General features: G+C 46.9%; 1 protein-coding gene across 6 annotated transcripts in view; it reads right to left on the bottom strand.

The window, feature by feature from the left end:
* Window positions 1-19,078, bottom strand: part of Kiaa1549l (KIAA1549 like) — a 267,831-nt gene that overhangs the window by 97,425 nt on the left and 151,328 nt on the right. For 2 of the 6 annotated variants that reach the window (XM_057780907.1, XM_057780906.1), the window contains exons 2-5: window positions 7,221-9,758; window positions 6,220-6,831; window positions 3,922-4,037; window positions 196-415 (exon numbers count right to left, since the gene is read on the bottom strand). In XM_057780907.1, coding sequence (XP_057636890.1) covers window positions 196-415; window positions 3,922-4,037; window positions 6,220-6,831; window positions 7,221-9,758 — 3,486 coding nt within the window. The remainder of the gene's footprint in view (window positions 1-195; window positions 416-3,921; window positions 4,038-6,219; window positions 6,832-7,220; window positions 9,759-19,078) is intronic. The other 4 variants (XM_057780910.1, XM_057780911.1, XM_057780909.1 and 1 more) reach the window with 3 other exon arrangements.

Here is a 19,078-nt window from a genome sequence, read left to right as displayed (position 1 = left end):
ATGGATTGGGAGGAATAGCCTCTAGGGTGGAACATGCCCAAGAAAGTCAGAATTATGGGTGTTTCGAAGTGGGGAACTTGGATATCTGATGAGCAGGGAAGTTTGACTGTATAAGGACTATGGATACTGGCAAGCAGCTGGAAGTGGGGCTCTAGACTGTGCTCTGCTTGTCTGGCCCTGGATGATGGGACTTGCCTGTCTTCAGCTGGAAGGCACCTGCAGGCTGGGGCTTCCACGGGGAGGCAAGCACCGCCACAGACTGTAAGGAGGGAGTGTGTTGCTTCAGGTCGGCAGTGACGTTGCTGACTCCATACACACCCAGCATGTCCATCACCACAGCAGGCAAATACACCAGCCTGCCTTTGGTAGCGTAGTAGCCAACCGTGACGTTATGGGAATATTCCAGGATGTCCACCTACAAAACAAATGGACCCCGGGATGCACTGTTTATTCCCATAGTACTTTAAGTTCTTCTTTGTGTTCTTAGAGTCACAGCTGTTACTTAGTAAGACTGTAGACTATGGTGGTCTCATTGAACAACTCTGTAAAGTGCACAAATGAATTCCAAAGTATGACAATACAACAAAATAAAACTCACATCAAACCGACATAAAATACAGCTGAATCTGGTTTTGGATTCTTTAAGTATTTTGAGTAAGATCTACTGAGCACTAATTCTATCACCAGGATGCCAAAGAGGCCAGCAGGCAGAAGAGACAGCTAAGAAGCAGAATGCTGCTTAGCAAAAAAAAGTTAAGACATCCCGCTATTGCTGGGAGGGAAAAGGCAGTGACGGTGACTGAAGCAGGGCATGTTCTGAGGATGGGAGACAAGGTATCTAAAGTAGACTCTTCTGCCTTGAAGCGGAGAGGAAGCCTTCAGGCTCGACTCCTTCCCTGGCTTAGATACTGGTTCGTGGCCAAGGTGGGGATGAATCAGAGGCCTTCTCTCCCAGGTGAGTCTTGAGGGTATTGACGGCCTGAGCCCTCTCTGTCCCAGTGGAAGGATTTTGAAACTTTAGAGCTTATTCTTACTGCATTTTGCTTTGCTGATGTTGTTTATTTATAGTTTTAAGTGTAGGTTTTTGTTTTTAATATATTAATTGTGATGTTTATCATAAAATTAGAATTTTGGAAAATTAAGAGAGAAAATGGTAATTGCCTCAGTTATTACTACCACTGCCTGCTAGGTGGATCTCCTGTCAATCATTTTTGCCTGGGGATACATATTTTTGTATATATATATATGTGTGTGTGTGTGTAAAGAAATATAAAAATATGCACATTCATATACTTCTATGTATACAGGGTAGATCCTGTTGGTTAATCTCTTCACTTTTCTCTATGCCTGAGTGACTGTATGTTTGTGTCTGTACATATGTGTTTTTGTCTATGTGTATATACATGTGTATATGTTTGTGTGTGTATGTATCATGTGTATGTATGCATGTATATGTGTGTATGTCTTGCTGGAGATTGAACCTAGGACTTTGTACACAGTAGACAAAAGCTCTACTTCTGAGCAGATCCCCAGATTCCCTTGTTCTCTGTGTGTGGTAAAACCCAGATCACATGCAATCTACCATCTAAACCATGCCTTACATGCTTGTTCACTGATACTTTTAACACCCAGATTATGGATGTGACCAGCATCCCCACCCCTCTCCCATGCACTGCATGCAGTGTGTCAGGCTATCTTAACCCCTGCATACTTTCCCCATTCCTGCATCTGCATTAGTGCCCTGTAAGGCTGGATAGACAGGTCAGGAGCAAGCCATTAGCACAAGGCCCCAAGTCACAAACATTTTTCAAAGAACTCAAGAAAAACTGAGTTTGCAGCATGATGGATGCAATCTGATCCTTCTAAAGTGTTCTAGATGGTTCTTTATAAAAATGACTAACCAAGGAGCTTCAAGATGGCTCATGAACACAGCCCCAAGGAACAACTCACCCAGGGAGCATGCTGTGAACTTCCCAGCCCTTCTAATTTTTTCAAAGAGCAAGCCTTGTTTCAGGGACTATTTGCTTTTCATACATTTATAACCCCTGTATGTCTTTAAAAACAAATAAATGAACAAACCAATAACCGAGCAAAGCGATGCCAGGCTCTGCCCCTCAACCTAGGGCGGACAATGTCGGCTAACTGGAATTCTTTGTGCCCATTAGTCTCATTTTTGCCTGTGGTGATATTTTGTTTGTGCTATAACAAACTAAGCTTGCCTGAGGATCAGAGTGTGGAGCTAGCCATTAGTCAGTCATAGAGGCCAGGCAGTGGTGGTGCACACCTTTAATCCCAGCACTCGGAGGGCAGAGGTAGACAGATCTCTGTGAGTTCAAGGCCACCTTGGGCTACACTAGATTGATCCAGTCTCAAGGAGAAATAGAACCAGGTGGTGGTGGCTCTCACCTTTAATCCCAGTACTTGGGAGTCCACACCCTTAATCCCAACACTAGGGAAGTGGAGACAGGAAGGGATATGGCTGGGCGGAGAGAGGAATATAAGGCGGGAGGAGAGAGGAGCTCAAGGCAGTCAGTCTGACGACTTGTAAAGACAGGATACCCCATTCAGTCTGAGGACTCCTAGAGACAGGATCTTGCCTGCTTTGGTCTGAAGATTCAGTTGAGGTAAAAAAAAGTCTCTCTAGTGGCTGGCTCCTTTACTTCTCTAATCTTTGAGCATTTACCCCAATATCTGATTCTGTGTTTTTATTAAGACCAATTAGAATTTGTGCTACATTTGCCACTACCTTTTATTCATGGAAAGTGATCCTGATTTACATTCATTGTGCTGGTATAAAACTGTGTGCTAAGTTTACAGAGTGCATTTTAGAGACTAGAAACTGTTGCAGTTGTCTGCAGTGCTGTGCAGGAAGAGCGGAAGCTGCAGAGGCCCCTAGAAAAGGACTGCGGCTCCGCGAAAGCCACGCCAGGCACGCGGAGGAGAGCAGTTCCGTGCTCAGCTTTTGGGTTTGAAAGTTTTAAGGTTTCCAGTGCTTTTCCCTCCTTCTCTCCCTTCTTGCTTCCTCTTGATTTCTTTTTTTCAAGAATTGTAAAAGAGTGATTGACAGCGACCAAAAGAGGACATGTCAAAATCTCACCCTGATCCCCTGTATGACGGGTGGGGGACGACTCGACTGGACGCAGCTGTTACCCAGGCCATCAAAAGAGGACGCCGGGATGATATGTTTAAGTCGTAAAAAAGGGAGCCCGCTGGCTGCCAGTTGCATTTACTGCTCTAACACTTGGGATCAACCCAAAGACTGAAAACAATGCCTCTGCCGCTTGGCTGTGCCACTGGAGCCAGCCCACACTTATTAAGCAGTACTTGGCATTGGAGTGCTTGGAGGGAAAAATGTTTACTTCCCTGTCTGCTGCTAGCATGCCAAACAAAGTGGAACTCCTCTTCCAGATCTGAGTAATTAGGGCTTTTGTTGTTAGTAGTAGTTTGGGTTTTCGAGACAGTCTTAATCTGTAGACCAGAGTAGCCTCAAACTTGGGTAAATCCTCCTGTTTCTCAGCCTCTCACTTTCTGGGAGTATAAGCATGCAGTATCTACCTGACTTTATTATACCTGTTAAATGTCCAGAAATAAATCACTATTTATAGTTGTTCAGAAGATAAACAGAAAACACAAAAGACAAAACAACAATGGTTTGATCACTTCTAGAGGACACCAAATACTCCTTCAACGATGGAACAATTTTTAAAAATATAAAAGTAATAAAGGTAATTAGTCTCAAGTTTTCCTCCTGAAATGACCCTTTTTTCCAGCCACATATGTTAGCTCTCTGCTAAAAATGTCAAAAACTTCCGCTTCCAGCAAGTGTGGGTGTGGCGCCTAGGAAGGAGGAAAACATCTACTCCTACTCTGGACCCGAGGGAAGTGGGCTGAATTGGCCATCTTAGGAAGGAAGGAGCTTACGTGAGCGGAGACATCATTCTGGTGGAAAGCCTTCCGCAGTGCCTGCGTGAGCCCTTTGGTTACACCAAGCTTCAAGGACTCGCTGCTCTGCACTCTCCTCTGAGTTAGGAAGAAAACTGTGGGGTGAAACAGGCACAGCAATCAGAGTCACTAGTGAACGTCATGGTGACCAGTCAGCCCCCGAGTCTCGGCGTCCATCTAACCCAGAGCAGGCTGAATCAGCAAAGGTCCACCAATCAGGGGACAGGCTGGGGAGTGACCGTTGGTCTGATGAAGGCCCAAGCCGATTTTGGGGCCTTAATGCTGTAGAGTTGGTTGCTGATGACTGTGAGGACCACCAGCCTCTATTCCTGGCCCCCAGCAGGTCAACCACATTTCTGTAACGTCATTACAACCACAGTTCTGTAATGACATACTTAGAGACTGGCCCTGAACTGAGTTCTACAATTCTGATCAACCCTGAATTTAGAAGGGACAGGCCCACTTCACAGGTACAAGAGGCATCTGTAGCTGAATTTAACTGTCAGTATTAGAAGGAAATTAGAGTTCTGCCAAGGCTTCTGGAAGAGGTTGGATCAGGGAAGGTCTCCATGGGAATTATGCTTCTGACTAGTACGGAAGGGTGACAGTGGTCAGCTAAGCAAGAGGAAGGGACTGCCCTCCCCCTTACCCCGACTCCCAGAGCCAGGGTGCCAAGTGAAAAGGCTGGGGGCAGGGGAGAGGGGTGAATCTTGTCCATGTACGTGTTTAACGTAATTCTAAGGGAGAGAGGAAATAGGAATTTAAAATGTATTCTAGAAGACCCCTTTGACTATATGCTGGTAAACAGACTGAAGTCTGGGGAGAGAGAGAGAGAGAGAGAGAGAGAGAGAGAGAGAGAGAGAGAGAGAGAGAGAGAGAGAGAGAGAGAGGTGTATAGGGTAGCAGTGATGGTGACAGCAGGCACAAGGTAGTGGTAGTGGGCGGTGGGACGGAGAGAAGGGGTTTCAGAGTGAGACGAGATCGATCTGGTGGCGGGGGTGGGCGGTGAAGAAGAGAGCAGCTGAGAAGGTGTTTCTGCGGGGCGGGGTCTGGAAGAAGAAGGCATGGATCTGGAGAGGGAAAGGGGTTAAGAATCCAGACGGCATAACAGAGAAACAGAAAGAGATACTGTATTTTCTGCTGTGCCTAGTTCCACAATTTCCCGTTTTAGAAAGATAAGTCTCAAGATATAATTTCCTCTCGTTCCTTGTGGGGCGAGGAGGAAGGCGGGAATGAGCACTCAACACTGGCATGCTCTCTCAAATAATTTGTCCAATGCTTTTTATAGGAAACACTACTGCACTATTCAAAACACTCCAAGTATTCTAGACTTGCTTTCTGCAACCAGGGAGTGGGGCAGAGAAGAGATCAACCCCACTGACATCAAAAGAAATCCCAGACCCCACCCGCCATGCGATTCAACTGTCTGCTATTTAGGAAAACCTTTCTGAACGGCACAGCGATTCCCAAGATTCTGTGTTAGATGATTCAAATCATTTATTCATGTGAGACATCACTGGTAGACTTCACAGACAAAACACTCTGTGTTCTGGAGTTCCCTGACCCACTGGGCTAATTGTGGTTTCCCTGGGCACTTCTGATGCCAGAACCAGTACTAGGGCTAGAATCTGTGTCATCCAAAGTTCCCCTTTTCCGACACTTGATGAGAGTCAAGGTTTCTCAACCTTGACATACTGATTAGTCTGTCTCTTTCTTCCACCCCCCCCCCGGTGTGTGTGTGTGTCTATGTGTGTGTGTCCTTGTATGTGAAAGGCAGAGAATACCCCCAGGTTATTCCTCAGGAACTACCCACCTTGTTTTTTGAGACAAGGTCTCTCACTGTAGCTCATCAAGTAGGCTAGACTGACAGACTGGTCAGTGAGCTCCAGGAATCTGCCTATTTCTGCTTTCCCAGAACTCTGGGGTTATAAGCTACCATAGCCAGTTTTCTTACAACATGGGTTCCAGGAGGTCAGCTCAGGTCACCACGTTAAGCACCTTACCAGCTGTGTGTTGTCTCCAACCACAGTTAGTCTTTATTGTGCAGACTGAGCACGGTGAAACGTTCAACATCATCCCAGGTGCCCACAGGTTCCAAGCAACACCCCTTCCCAAAGTGCGACAACCAAAATGTCTCCAGACATTGTCACACCTCAGAGAAGGAGGCTGAGAGCACTCCTGATTGACACACACTGATCTAAGAGAACTCATTCTGTTGAATCGCTGAGGTCAGGATTGCCCCTCTGTCCTCAGACCAATAAGACTGTGGCCTCTCACCTGTCTTCACCAGGAGCCTGTGGGACATCTGACAGTCCAAGTTGGATGCCATCCTGCCAGTTGTGACCACCGCAGTAGACGCAGCCGGAAAAGCAGCGTCCGTGTTTCCTGTCTGCAGAGATGGCAGTCTCGTGGCCTTTACTGACGCTGTAACGGATGTCAGTGCAGCAGCGATTGTCAGCGGGTGGGCGGTGGATGCTCTGGGTGTGTCTGGCCTGGTGGGATTAGGGAGGCCCGTGTGCATGGCTTGTGGTTTCTTGGGGAGGTGTGTGGTGGACAACAGACCCGAAGCAGAGCCCGTGGCCCCTTGTGTGGCTGTATGTGTGCTCATGCTGTGTGCTGTCCGGGCAAGCATGTAGGTTGGTGTGAATGGGAAGGCAGTGTAGACTGTCCCTGCTGTCACCTTTGGGCTGGACGCTGCCTTGCTGGTGACATTTTTAGCTAGAGTTGTGGTCAGACCGCTCTTGGCTAAACTGCTGCTGCTGCCAGCGACCTTAGCAGTGAGGGCTGCAGACAACGCTGCTGGGCTTGACTTCCTCAGAAACAGGGTGGTGGTGGCAGCGGCTGCAGCTGTTGCTGTCAGTTCTCCCTTGGGTGACACTGAGGTTTCCACTGCAAAGAGAGAAAAGGAAGAGTTTGTCATTGGTCTGGGATGCACATGTCACTTTCCTGACGATGAAGAAATGTAACTTATGAGCTTGCTAGTGTAAGACGTCTCTCTGCTCCAGGCTTGCAGCCGGGAGAACTCAGGCGAAACAATCTTAGGTTCATTAAGTCAATTAGTTATAATGCGAATGCCACGTACAGCAAAGCCATGGTTGTTGATAACAAGGAAATAAATTCTGAATACTTTCACAAAACTCAAGGAGGCAGGGAGGATCAGCCACATGCCTATCTGGAGTTGTACCTCACTACAGAACGAGGGGAGGCGGGCTGCTTCAAAGCAAAGCTGGGCATCTGTGTTGAGCTTGAAGATGTTTTGGCCGGAAAAGCAGTCATACCTGTTTTCTGGGTACCAGGAAGCGAACTACCTGCATTAGTGGCTGCACCCGTCCGTGTCTTGGGGCGCCGAGAAGTTCGCAGCACTTTGGAGGGGGTCCTGGAAAAGGCACCAGTTGATACGGAAGTGGAGTCTGTAGATGGATGGTTTTCCAAGACACTCTGGAATTGTGGGGAGCCAATCTTTCCTGGTGACAGAGAGGTGTCACTGGAAATTTGTGAATCTGTGTCTGTTCCATCTGAAAGCATTCTCTGCAAGCTAGCTGCAGAAGCTAAGCTTGGCCAGGTTGGCCAAAGAGGATGGGCTGGCCGGAGAGGCAGCTGCGACATAGAATGTTGACGTGTGGGTGGATAATAATCAGCTATCGCTGTGTCAAAGTCTCTTGGGTGCTTGCTTGTGAGCCAGAGGTCTGTGTGGCTTTCAACTATGGCCCCTTCCAATGGCCGGAGGGGCTGATTGCCACTCTGACTGAAGACTAGATCCTGAAAGTTAAAGCCGTCTGTCGTCACCAACTGCCCAGCAGCCTCTTTGAAATTCTGAGGTTGTATCGCGTTGGCAGCTGAATTTGTACGGCTGGGAAGAGTCGCTGAAGCTGGAGGAGGCTCCCAACTTGTGGAGCTAATTGTGGGTGTGTTTAAATCATGATCCGTTTGCCATGGCAAACCAGATATTGTCGATTCTGTGGAGAGGGATGCAGTTGCTGCAGCAAGAGAGCTCCAAAGAACATCTGTGGCTGCTGGCTTTCTTGTGCCTTCCATTGTTGGGAACTCATAGACATCGGGGGAGGAGGGATGGGCTGGCACCTGTCTGGAAGCTGAAGCTGGCAACGCAGACTGGCTTGCCACAGCTGCGAGAGTCTCCAGCTTGGTGCTGGAAGAGCCAGGAGAAGAACCTGCCTGAGCGGCTTGTGAGGCTAGCATGGATGATGGAGGTGACCCTGAAGGAGAGAGGTCTGTTCTTAGTGCTGTCTTGATGAGAGGCGAGACACGACCTGTGTTAAAATCAGAGGTGAATCCACTCACTGCATGAAGACTTGACGCCTCTTTATTTGGAAGGGCCCACAGAGGAACGGTCCCATTTGCCTTTTCATTTTCCCCCAAAACGGCTGTAACCCTGTCCTCTTTTTGCTGAGGAAATGTCCAAATTGTAGGGGAAAGATCAGTACGTTTGCTGGAGAGGAGGCGTATGGCTACATCAGAAAGGTATTCACCACGGCTATCTTTCCGGGGATTGGTGGCCTCCGGCACGGGGTCTGGGGAGGCACGGTCTCTAGTGGGCTGGAGGATGGTAAGCAGGGAGGGAGGGGCGCCCGTCCCCTTCAGTGGTGATCCAGGAGCCGCCTCAGAAAGGTCCATTTGCTCTTGACTGAGTGTAGTGAGAGGCAGAGGAGGCAGCGAGGAGGAAGGGGTGTTTTCTGGGGAGCGGGAGGGCTTCCTGGAATTCTCCAGAGCGGCTGCCAGATGTGGCCAGGTGGTGGCGCTATTTGCAGGAGGAACAGGGGCTAGCTCTCCGCTGCTTGTCCCTGGCTCTGTAGTCTGGACATGTAGGGGCCAAGCCTCATAGCCTGCTGCTGCTGTGCTCAGATTAATGGGCGATAATACCCCACTGCGCCCTCTGACAGCCCTCGCGGTGGGGCCTGGCTTGGTGGATGCAGAACTCGAGGGCTCTTCCAACATGGGCCACGAGGAGGTTCCACCTGGAAGGCCTCCAGGGGCTACGGAAGGGAGAGACAGTTCTGCCATGGAGCTCAGAGCCCCGGGAGTCAGGGAACCTGCTGAGTGGGGAATCCCTAATGGGGCCAGCTCAGAGTACTGCTTTGTTAAGGATCTAGAAAAGTCTAGAGGAGGGGTACTAATGAAAGTCCGGGCATTTCTGGATGAAAAATGGTTTGTTTTGTGAGAAAATGGTTTTAGGACATTAACTGGGTTCTGACCTGAAGAGGAATCAGCTGGTGTGATTTGGGGAAACACAGGCACTTTGGTGGGGCGATCTATAGGCTTAGGAGTGATGGAATGAGATGAACCAGGGACCAATGAAGAGGATGATAGTGGAGGGAGAAGGGGAAGGCTGTCTGACCTCAAGGGATGCTTTGAAAGGGAGGAAGTCCCCACCAGAGGCTGTGATGGGGAAGCAGCCCTCGAGGTGGCTGGTGGGGCTCTAAGCAATGGGGAAAGCATGCTGGTGTGAGGCAAACCTGACATGGCTGTTGCTTCTCTTTCCCCTTCAGGCCTGGGGTGGACCACCGTCTCAATGGAGTCCTTAGCAAGATCCAGGGAGGCGCCATGTCCACTTCCTTGGTAAAGGGATGAAGAGAAGTCCACACGAGCCCTGGTCTTGTGGCGTGCCTTGGGAAGAGGTGTCTGGGCTAGCTGCAGCAAGCTTGTGTTGTCGGGAGGCTGTCCCAGAACGTTCTTGATTTTATCTGCTCCTGAGGAAGACTTGACTTCCAAAAAAGGCCATGTTGGTGAAATTGGTAACAATTTCCCGAGAGGAACGGACTCTGAGGTCGGAGTGACATGTATCTGTAGATTGTCTGTCCCTGCGAAAGAGAGCATCCACGTGAGACATAGGATCAGGATGTGACATGGGATCCAGATATGGCTACAATGGGCAGGGGCTGGCAACAAGGAGCAGGCAAGCCAGCCCTGCCTGGCCACAGAGCCCTTCCACTCTCCATAGACCCTTCGTGAAACAATCCAAACAAGGAACTCAGTACAAATATGTATGGCAGAGAATTCGCAGGGCAGTGCCATAAAAAGTAGTCTTTGATGAAGGAATTGTTTTGGAGACATGGTCTTACATGTAACTCACAGAGATCTGCCTGTCTCTGCCTCCCAGTGCTGGGGTTAAAGGCGTGTGCAAACCACACCTACTGATAAAAGGCCTTTTGAGCAATATTATAAAAGACACTCATGCATTTCATTTTTTTTCCTATTTCCTACCAGGCTAAAAGCTCACAAAAATCAGACAGACATGGCAACCTGCAGCTAACAAATGACACCAAAATAGATCTGAGCCAAGACCCCAAAATGCACAGTACTGAAGAAGGACCATTGTCTATGAACGTGTTCTCAGGTCTCTACTACATCTCAAGAAAAATATCTTCAAGAAAATATTCTAAGGAAAAATGACTTCAATGAAATGTATTTCTCGAGTTTAAAGGGATTCCTGGTTCTTTGTTCATGCTGTGTCAAGGAACAGAAGAGATTTCTTTCACATTAGGTTATTTCAAAAGGAAAAATGATTCATCTCCCACCTAGGACAGGAGATACTTCTCGAAAGACCTGGTGTCACTGGCAGCACCTGCTGAGATCAGAACTGTCAGCACAATGCATGACGCTCCGGCAGAAAGGTGAGGAGGCCCTGGACCGCAGCAGGAAAGAAAGGTGGGGGAGATGGAACCGTGGGATGGCACACGTTCTGCTCTATGATGCCCCCTTCCTGGCTCCTCTGGGTTGGTGGTACAGAAGGTAGCTAAGTGTTCTTAGCTAGTATTTCTCTCCTTCTCTCCTTTCTCTTCTCAGCACCTGTGTGTGTGTGTTTACACTGATGTGTGTAAGGTTATCCATGCATGTGGAGGTCAGGTTCTCAAGAGCTGTCCACAGTTCCTTGAGATAAAATCTCTCACTGGGATCTAGAACTTGCTAACTAGGCTAGGCTAACATGCCAGAGAGCCCCAGGGACCCATCCTCCGGCTTCCCTCTCCCCCTCCCCCATGCTGGGATTATAAGCATGCACCAGCTTGCTTAGCTTTCTGCTGGCCTCTGGAGATCAAACTCAGTTCCTGGTCCTTCAGTCCTTCAGGGGCAAGAACTTTACCAACCGAGTGGTCTCCTCGGGCCCTAAGGCTTTAAGAGTTTTAAACGAAAGGAACGGTACTTGTAGAGCTTTCTACAGTCTTAGCTAAAATATTAGAGCCGTTTGATAGAAACCATTTATTAGGAATTCAGAAAGTCTGGTTGATAGCTATCCTCAGCCACCCAGAGTTGAGCATGCGTCTCTGGCGTCTGTTGCATATCTAAGGGCAACAGGCACAGCAGAACGAATCCACTCAGCAACTGCACGGAGCAAATGAACTCGCGGAGGTGGAGGGCTGGACTGGGCTCTCTGTGTAGAAAATCACTAAGCAAATAAGTTCTGATTACAACCTGGGCTAGCCTATTGACTGTAACTAGGAGCCTGGCCCACAGAGAGGACACCCTCTGCCGGAGGAGCAGAGGAGCAGGCCAGGGTGTGAGGGCTCCTCCCTCCCAGGGCCAGGCTGCCTTTCCCCTGCTCTGTATTCTGCCAACCAAGGAAGTGAACAACTGGAGAAAGTCTTACAACGTGAAAGCTTTGTGGTAAGCAACATCCTCTCCATGATGAAAGCTCAGTAGTAAGTGTCTTCCGAAACAGTCTTTCCAGTTTCTCTGTGAGACTTGGGAAAAAACATGTAGATGGGAGATTTTCACTCCGAACAAGAGCACATGGACATTTTTTTTTGATCCTTTGTGTTCTTGTGTCTCCTTAAATAACAATTTTAAAATATTTTTATTTTATTTTATGTATGTGTATGGATATTTCGCCTGCTTGTATTCATGTGGACCACATGGCCACAGAAGAAGGTGTCAGATCCCTTGGAACTGGAGTTACAGATGATTGTGAGCCACCATGTGGGTACTAGAAATCGACCCTTGGTTCTTTGAAAGAGCAACAAGTGCTCTTAACCTCTGAGCCATCTCATCAGCCCCGTAGTCTTGTTCTTAAAAAATTTTTCATTGTTTGATTCATATATAAGAAATTGGCCTCAGGCTTGTTGACTCCCTATGGAAGGCCTTATCCTTTCTGAGAAGTGAATGGAGGTGAGTCGGGGGGAGAAAGGGGAAAGGGAGAAGGGGAGGGAGGGGAACTATGGTTGGTATGTAAAATGAATAAAATAAATATATAAAAGAAGAAATAGAAATTGGCCTCAAGTCATTTTTAGAATTTGTCAGGGTATAAGCCCACATTGCCACCATCCTCAATGGGACGCTGTTACATTCTGTAAGGAGACCAATGTCTTCTGAGGAAGCCACCCTAAGCCTGACTGGCTCCTTATAACCATGTCAGGATTCTGTGGGGCCCTACCTGCAGGACCCAAAGCTCCCCGTGGCTCAGCCAGGTAAACCCACCTTCAACAGACAGCAGCATCAGGAGGCACATAGTTCCAGGACACTAAAATCTACACAGCACTGCACTGAAGTCCCTGCCCTTCCTGGGACCCCCTTCATGGTCTACAGTGAAAACTACTTCAGTGTTACCACAGGCTACCTGAGGGGTGTTCTCCTGGGCAGCTGAAGTTTCACACGGAGGGCACATACTACTGCTTTCACGCCTCCCCACTCCACATTCGTGTCCTCTCCTAACAGACACTGTGTATCTGCATCCAGCCATGTCTGGTGATGCATCTGAGTGAATGCAGAATCTGTCTAAGATAGTGTGGCAGTCAGGTGAAATCTACAGACAATCCCTGTTTACTTTTATTAAAACCAATTCATCCGTTGGTCTGATTCCAGAGTCAAAACAAACTCATCTTGTTTCAAAGACACAGCCTCGTAACTAAGGATGCTCAAGCTAAGCTTTTGTTTCTGGCAAGATGTTCTCCCACAAACATGTTGCAAATGGGGAAAGGATGGATGCTGGGGGTGATGGGGGGGGTCACTGACCACACCAAAGGAGACTGATGAAAAACTCCAGGCTCAGAATGATGGCCCATGGTGGATTTGTTTCCCAAGGGAGCCTTTATTCTCCCACACGACTCCCAATGCATGGGGAGGAAGTATTTATGAACAGTTTTGAGATGGGCCATCTGCTGTGTGTGACACTCATTAATGCTCTCTCTACCCTCTGAGTACATGACGTCATGAAGTCTCATGAATGAACTTCTTAAAATACCACGATGATTGGCGGGCACCATGTGACCAATGAGTCATAAACAAAACGGCAAGTGTGACTTCTGGGTAAGACGTTTAAATGCTGCAGGAAGACATCCCAGAGATCCCTTTCCGGGCCAATGAGATGTCTCAGCACATGAAGGCATGTGACACCAAGTCCAACAACGATGTGTGTGCGTGCATAGAGTTGTGAGTGTGTGTGCATAGAGCTGTGAGTGTGTGTGCATAGAGCTGTGTGCGTGCATAGAGCTGTGAGTGTGTGTTTAGAGCTGTGTGAGTGCATAGAGCTGTGAGTGTGTGTGCATAGAGCTGTGAGTATATGTGCATACAGTTGTGAGTGTGTGTGCATACAGTTGTGAGTGTGTGTGCATACAGTTGTGAGTGTGCGTACATAGAGCTGTGAGTGTGCGTGCATAGAGCTGTGAGTGTGCATGCATAGAGGTGTGAGTGTGCGTGCATAGAGGTGTGAGTGTGCGTGCATAGAGCTGTGAGTGTGTGTGCATAGAGCTGTGAGTATATGTGCATACAGTTGTGAGTGTGCGTACATAGAGCTGTGAGTGTGCATGCATAGAGGTGTGAGTGTGCGTGCATAGAGGTGTGAGTGTGTGTGCACAGAGCTGTGAGTGTGCGTGCATACAACTGTGAGTGTGCGTGCATAGAGGTGTGAATGTGTGTGTGCATACAGCTGTGAGTGCATACAGCTGTGAGTGTGCGTGCATACAGCTGTGAGTGTGAGTGCATACAGCTGTGAGTGTGAGTGCATACAGCTGTGAGTGTGAGTGCATACAGTTGTGAGTGTGCATGCATACATTTGTGAGTGAGTAAGTGTGTGATCTCACATAGCGGGTAGCTAGAGGTCAAATGACAACTTTTGGGAGTCACTTCTGTCCTCCTAAACAGGCTCTGGGGATCAAACTTGAGTCGTCAGGGTTGTTGGCAATCCCTTTATCCTCTGAACCATCTTGGTAGCTCCAAATGTTGAGTATTTTAAACTTTTTTAAAAAGTATTTAACCCTTAGGATAAGTGTGGGGTATTTCTCAAGGACATTTGATTTCAGAATATAGTAACTTAAGAAACTACCAGTGACATACATAAGGCTGAGGATTAGCAAGTGATACACATTTAGAGGGTAACTGGTATGAAGGCTGCAGAGATCAGTGTTCCAAAGACATGTCAAGTAACTGAAACCACTGGTAAACGAAGACACAGACTAGGAGTAAATACAGGGCTTGTCTGTGTTCAAAATTTCCTTATGCAGAAGGAGGGTGGGAAACCCTCTAAAAATAATTTACTTTAAAAATAATTTACTGTGTAGGAGAAGCTGACTGAAGTTCATGACCATAAACTTCAAGAAACTCAAGCTAGCAGGACAAACCTTAGCCTGCAGTAAAAATTCTTCCATTCTTAAACCAACAAGTATTTCACACATTGAAATTTTTATATATGTATGTATGTATATATATATATATATATATATATATATATATATATATATATATGTAAGCTATAGGCCACAAGTCATGAAATGAACACTCTTTGTCTGTTACACAGCAGAAGAACAGAGCTCATACCTCTGGAGCCTTCTAACCATGCTCTCTCTGTACCCATTTCCTTCCCTTGGCCATAACAAGCATCACAGGCTGGATTTTAAGAAATGAGTGAGAAGCTTGGAGTGATAGATCCTTGATTACGAGTGCTTGAAATTCTCTCAGAGAACCCAAGTTCAGTTTCCAGCACCTACACCCGTGGTCCACAACAGCCTGTAACTCCAGTTCCAAGAGAGTCTTCTAGCCTCTGTGTTCACCTGCATACACGTGCATGCATGTAGGCATGCATGGGTGTGTGTGTGTGTGTGCTACACTTTTTTAATGGATAGAAATCTTAGGAAAAGAACAAAAATGAATTAAATATAGGCAAGAACTTTCTAAATAGAACTCCAGTAGCACAGGAAAGAGTTCCAGAACTGGCAAACACAATTACATGAGTCTGAGAAGCTCTACACTGCAAAGGAAGTAGCAGCAGAGTGGACTGACAGCCTGCAGATGAGAGCAGCCATTCCTGCTCCAGACAGCCTGGATCTAGGTCTGTTACCTCTGGATAGTGCACCTAGAATCTATGGAGAACACCATAAAAATGGAGCTGCCAGTAAATGAATGGGCCAGTGAGCTAAACACACCTCCAAAGAAGAAATACAAGTATCCAATAGATAATTATTTTAAAGTCCAACATCTAACAATCAGGTAACTCTAAATTAAAACTACTTAGAGATTCTGTCTCACTAGAGGCAGAATGATGCCATTTAAAAATGCTGCAAAGATGTGAGGAATTAGAACCCTTAGTTACTGTTGGTGGAGTATAGACCGGGGAGGTCACTATAGAAACCAGCACGGTCATTTACCATACAGCCCACCTACCCTACTCCTGGGCATACAACCAAAGGGCCTCTATGTCCCATCACTGAGCTACTTGTCCATCTATGTCTATTACTTCTTTAGTCACAATAGCAAAAACATCAAGTCAGCTTAGATGTCCATCAACAGATGACTGGATAATGATTTTTCAACTGTAAAGAAACATGAAAAGTATAGGAAAACACGGAACTGGAAAAATACTATGTTAAGAGAGGTAACCCAGGCAACAGGTAACCAGGCAACACAAGTATTGCATGCCCTCTCCCATACATAGGTCCTAGCTTCTAATTTGTTTATGTCTGTATGTATGTGGGATGGGGGCGGGTGGAGGTTATGGAACTAGAAAAGACTCAAGGTAGGGGGAGAGGCTTTACTGAGGGGGTGGAAGGAAAATATGTGACATGGGGGTGGAAAGGAAGACTGTGGGGACAGAAGGCAGAGACAGGGAAAGGGGCAAGAAGGGCAGGGAAAAGATCAACCAAACAGTAAGTATGAAAGAGTCAAAGGGAATGTATCATTTTATATGGTGATTTAAAAATAAAACATTAAGTTAAAATTCTAAAACTGAGTTAGGATCAAACCCACTGTTCTCTGTACTGCTCAGTCAAGATGACATCTGAGTGTCACATTAAGAAACTGAAATGGAGGGCCAGCAAGATGGCAGTCTTAGGTACAATTCTATCGCTGTGATGAGACTCCATGACCAAGGTCACTTATGGAAGAAGAGATTGCTTGGGGCTTACAGTTTCAAAGGGTTAATTAGGGCGTGTGAGCAGCATGGCAGAGAGCTGGCAGCAGGCAGGCGGGCAGACAGGCCTGGCACCAGAGCAGTGGCTGAGAACTTATATCTTACTATACAAGCACAGGGTTGAGAAAGCTAACTGGGAAACGTGTGGGCTTGGAAACCTCCAAGCCTGCCCCAGTGGCGTGCCTCCACCAACAAGGTCACATCTTTTCATCTTTCCCAAATAGCTTCACTAACTGGGGACCAAGTATTCAAACACATGTGCCTCTGGGGGCCACTCTCATTCTGACCAACACAATGGTTCAGTGAGTTAAGGCACTTGCTACCAAGTCTGATAACTTGAGTCTAATCCCTGAACCCATGTGGTAGGAGAGAACCAACTCCCCAAATTTGCCCTCTGCCTTCCATACACATGCCATGCCATGTATGAATCCTCTCTCTCTCTCTCTCTCTCTCTCTCTCTCTCTCTCTCTCTCTCACACACACACACACACACACACACACACAAAGTAAAAAAAAATGACAGATACAGATCACAGAAGTTGAGAGCAGATTGGTGGTTACAAGAAGCCAGGGAAAATGGAGTAGGGAGGGTGGAAAGAGGTTGACAGGCAGCACTAAGTTAGGGGTAGACAGAGGAGCTGCATAGTGCACTGAGCAGAGCTAACAATAATGTGTTGTACATTTCACAAAGCCAGAAGAGTGGACCTTGTGTCTTTTACCAGGAAGAAACGATAACCATTAAGGAGAGGTCTTCAACCTACTTTAAAATTACACAATGTATCTATGCATCAAAACATGTTGTGGCATCCAATTAATGTGTACAACGTTTATGTTTTCAAATATCAATTAAATTAAAAGATGTATCATTTTATCTTACATGTATGTGTGCGTTTTTGCCTGCATCTATCTATGGGGACCATGTGCATGCAGTGCCCGAGGAAGCCAGAAGAGGGCGTCAAAAGCTACGAAACTGGAATTCCAGGTTGCTGTGAGCTGCCACATGTGTGCTGGGAACTCAGCTCAGGTCCTCTGCAAGAGCAGCAGGTGTTTTTAACAGCCAAGCTACCTCTTCAGACCCCCAACTTCACATTTAAATAGAAGATAGATTCTACAGCACATGATCTTGGTGGAGCTCTTACCTTGTAAAGAGGGGTTCTCATCTGCCAGCACTGAGATCCCAGGTGACACTCAGAGCTTTGTAAGCGTCTACACATAGCAGCCTGGAATACCAGAGCTGTTAAGGAGCTGCAGACTGTATTTATCTCCGAGGATGAAGATATGCTCTTAAGTGAAAAATACCAAATTTGCCATGAGGAAATCCTTCAAGGGGCATGTTGGTAAGTGTTTGTACCTGCTGTTGACCTCGGGGACTCGGTTCATCTTTCTCTGCTGTTTAAATGTTTTAGAAACATTTAGAAAGACTCACGGATGGGGGTCAGAATCTCCCTGACACATATGGAAAGCTTTTGTTTTTTCTTTTTTTTAAATAAAGATTTATTTATCAGTAGCCAGCTTGCAGACCAGAAGAGGGCGCCAGATCTCATTATAGGTGTTTGTGAGCCACCATGTGGTTGCTGGGAATTGAATTCAGGAACTCTGGAAGAGCAGTCAGTGCTCTTAACCACTGAGCCATCTCTCCAACCCAGGAAAGCTTTTCTTAAACATTCATGTGTGTGTGTGTGTGTGTGTGTGCGCGCATGCGCGCACACACACACATCACAACACACATGCGGAGGTCAGAAGACAGATTGCAAGGGTCAGTTCTCTCTTTCCCCCATGTGGATTCTGGGAATCAAACTCAGGTCATCAGGCTCAGCAGTGTGTGCCTGTACCCATAAGCCATCTGACCAGCCATGGGGAAACTTTTTGGCTGTATTATTTAACAAAAGAACCAGGACCAGGAGGAGAGAGATTATAATAAATAATAATAAAAGAGAGGTGTCTCTAATCAATAAAACCATGGAAAGCTCAACACACTAGTTTAAGTTAATGAGCTCATCACTCCAACAAGCACCTGAAGGGGCATCCTTCAGAGGAATCCATCACTGCCTCCCCTCCTTCACTTCTGCCCTCCTCCCTGCTCCTTTATGCACCCCTGCAAATGTCTGCTATATGCCATACTCTAGAGTAGACAATGTCTTGTAGGACAAAGCATACATGGTCTCTGGCTTCATGGAAATATGGATATAAAGTTGACATTCTCACAAACATAAGTCTATAGCTTCATGTTTATATACACAATCCTTAAGAGAAATCATTGAGTGTATGGTTTGATCAAGGAGGTGGGGAAGAACGCCACTGAGAAGGTGACCAGCAAGAACCAAAGAGCAAAGGAAGAGAAAAAGGTCCATGTAGAGGAACAGGCATAAGCAAAGACCCCGTGACAGAATTAAGAACACAAGGAATTGGGACAGGATTGTTTAAAAGCACTGGCTGCTCTGCCTAAGGACCCGGTTTCAATTCCCAGCACCCACGTGGTGGCTCACAGTCATCTCTAACCCCAGTCCTGGTAGTGTACACACATAATGCACAGACATGCAGAACACCCACACATAAAATAAAGTAAAAATAAAAACTAATACAAGAAGGTAGGCAATAGTCTATCATGAAGAGTGGTGGTGGACAGCAAGATAAAACCTCAGAGGTGGGTGCTGGCTGGATCACTAGACTTCCGTGAGTCTCAGCTGGATGGAGGGTTGGGGAGTAGGGAATGTTCGGGAAGAATCATTCTGTCTGTGGCTTTAGGAACAAACTGGCCAGAGTGGACATCAGCAGACCAGTCAGGAA

This window comes from Chionomys nivalis, chromosome 9, assembly GCF_950005125.1.
Source record: "Chionomys nivalis chromosome 9, mChiNiv1.1, whole genome shotgun sequence".
In the NCBI taxonomy this organism is placed as follows: domain Eukaryota; kingdom Metazoa; phylum Chordata; class Mammalia; order Rodentia; family Cricetidae; genus Chionomys; species Chionomys nivalis.
Note: the sequence above shows the minus strand (reverse complement) of the source record. Positions and strands in the feature narration are given on the sequence as shown.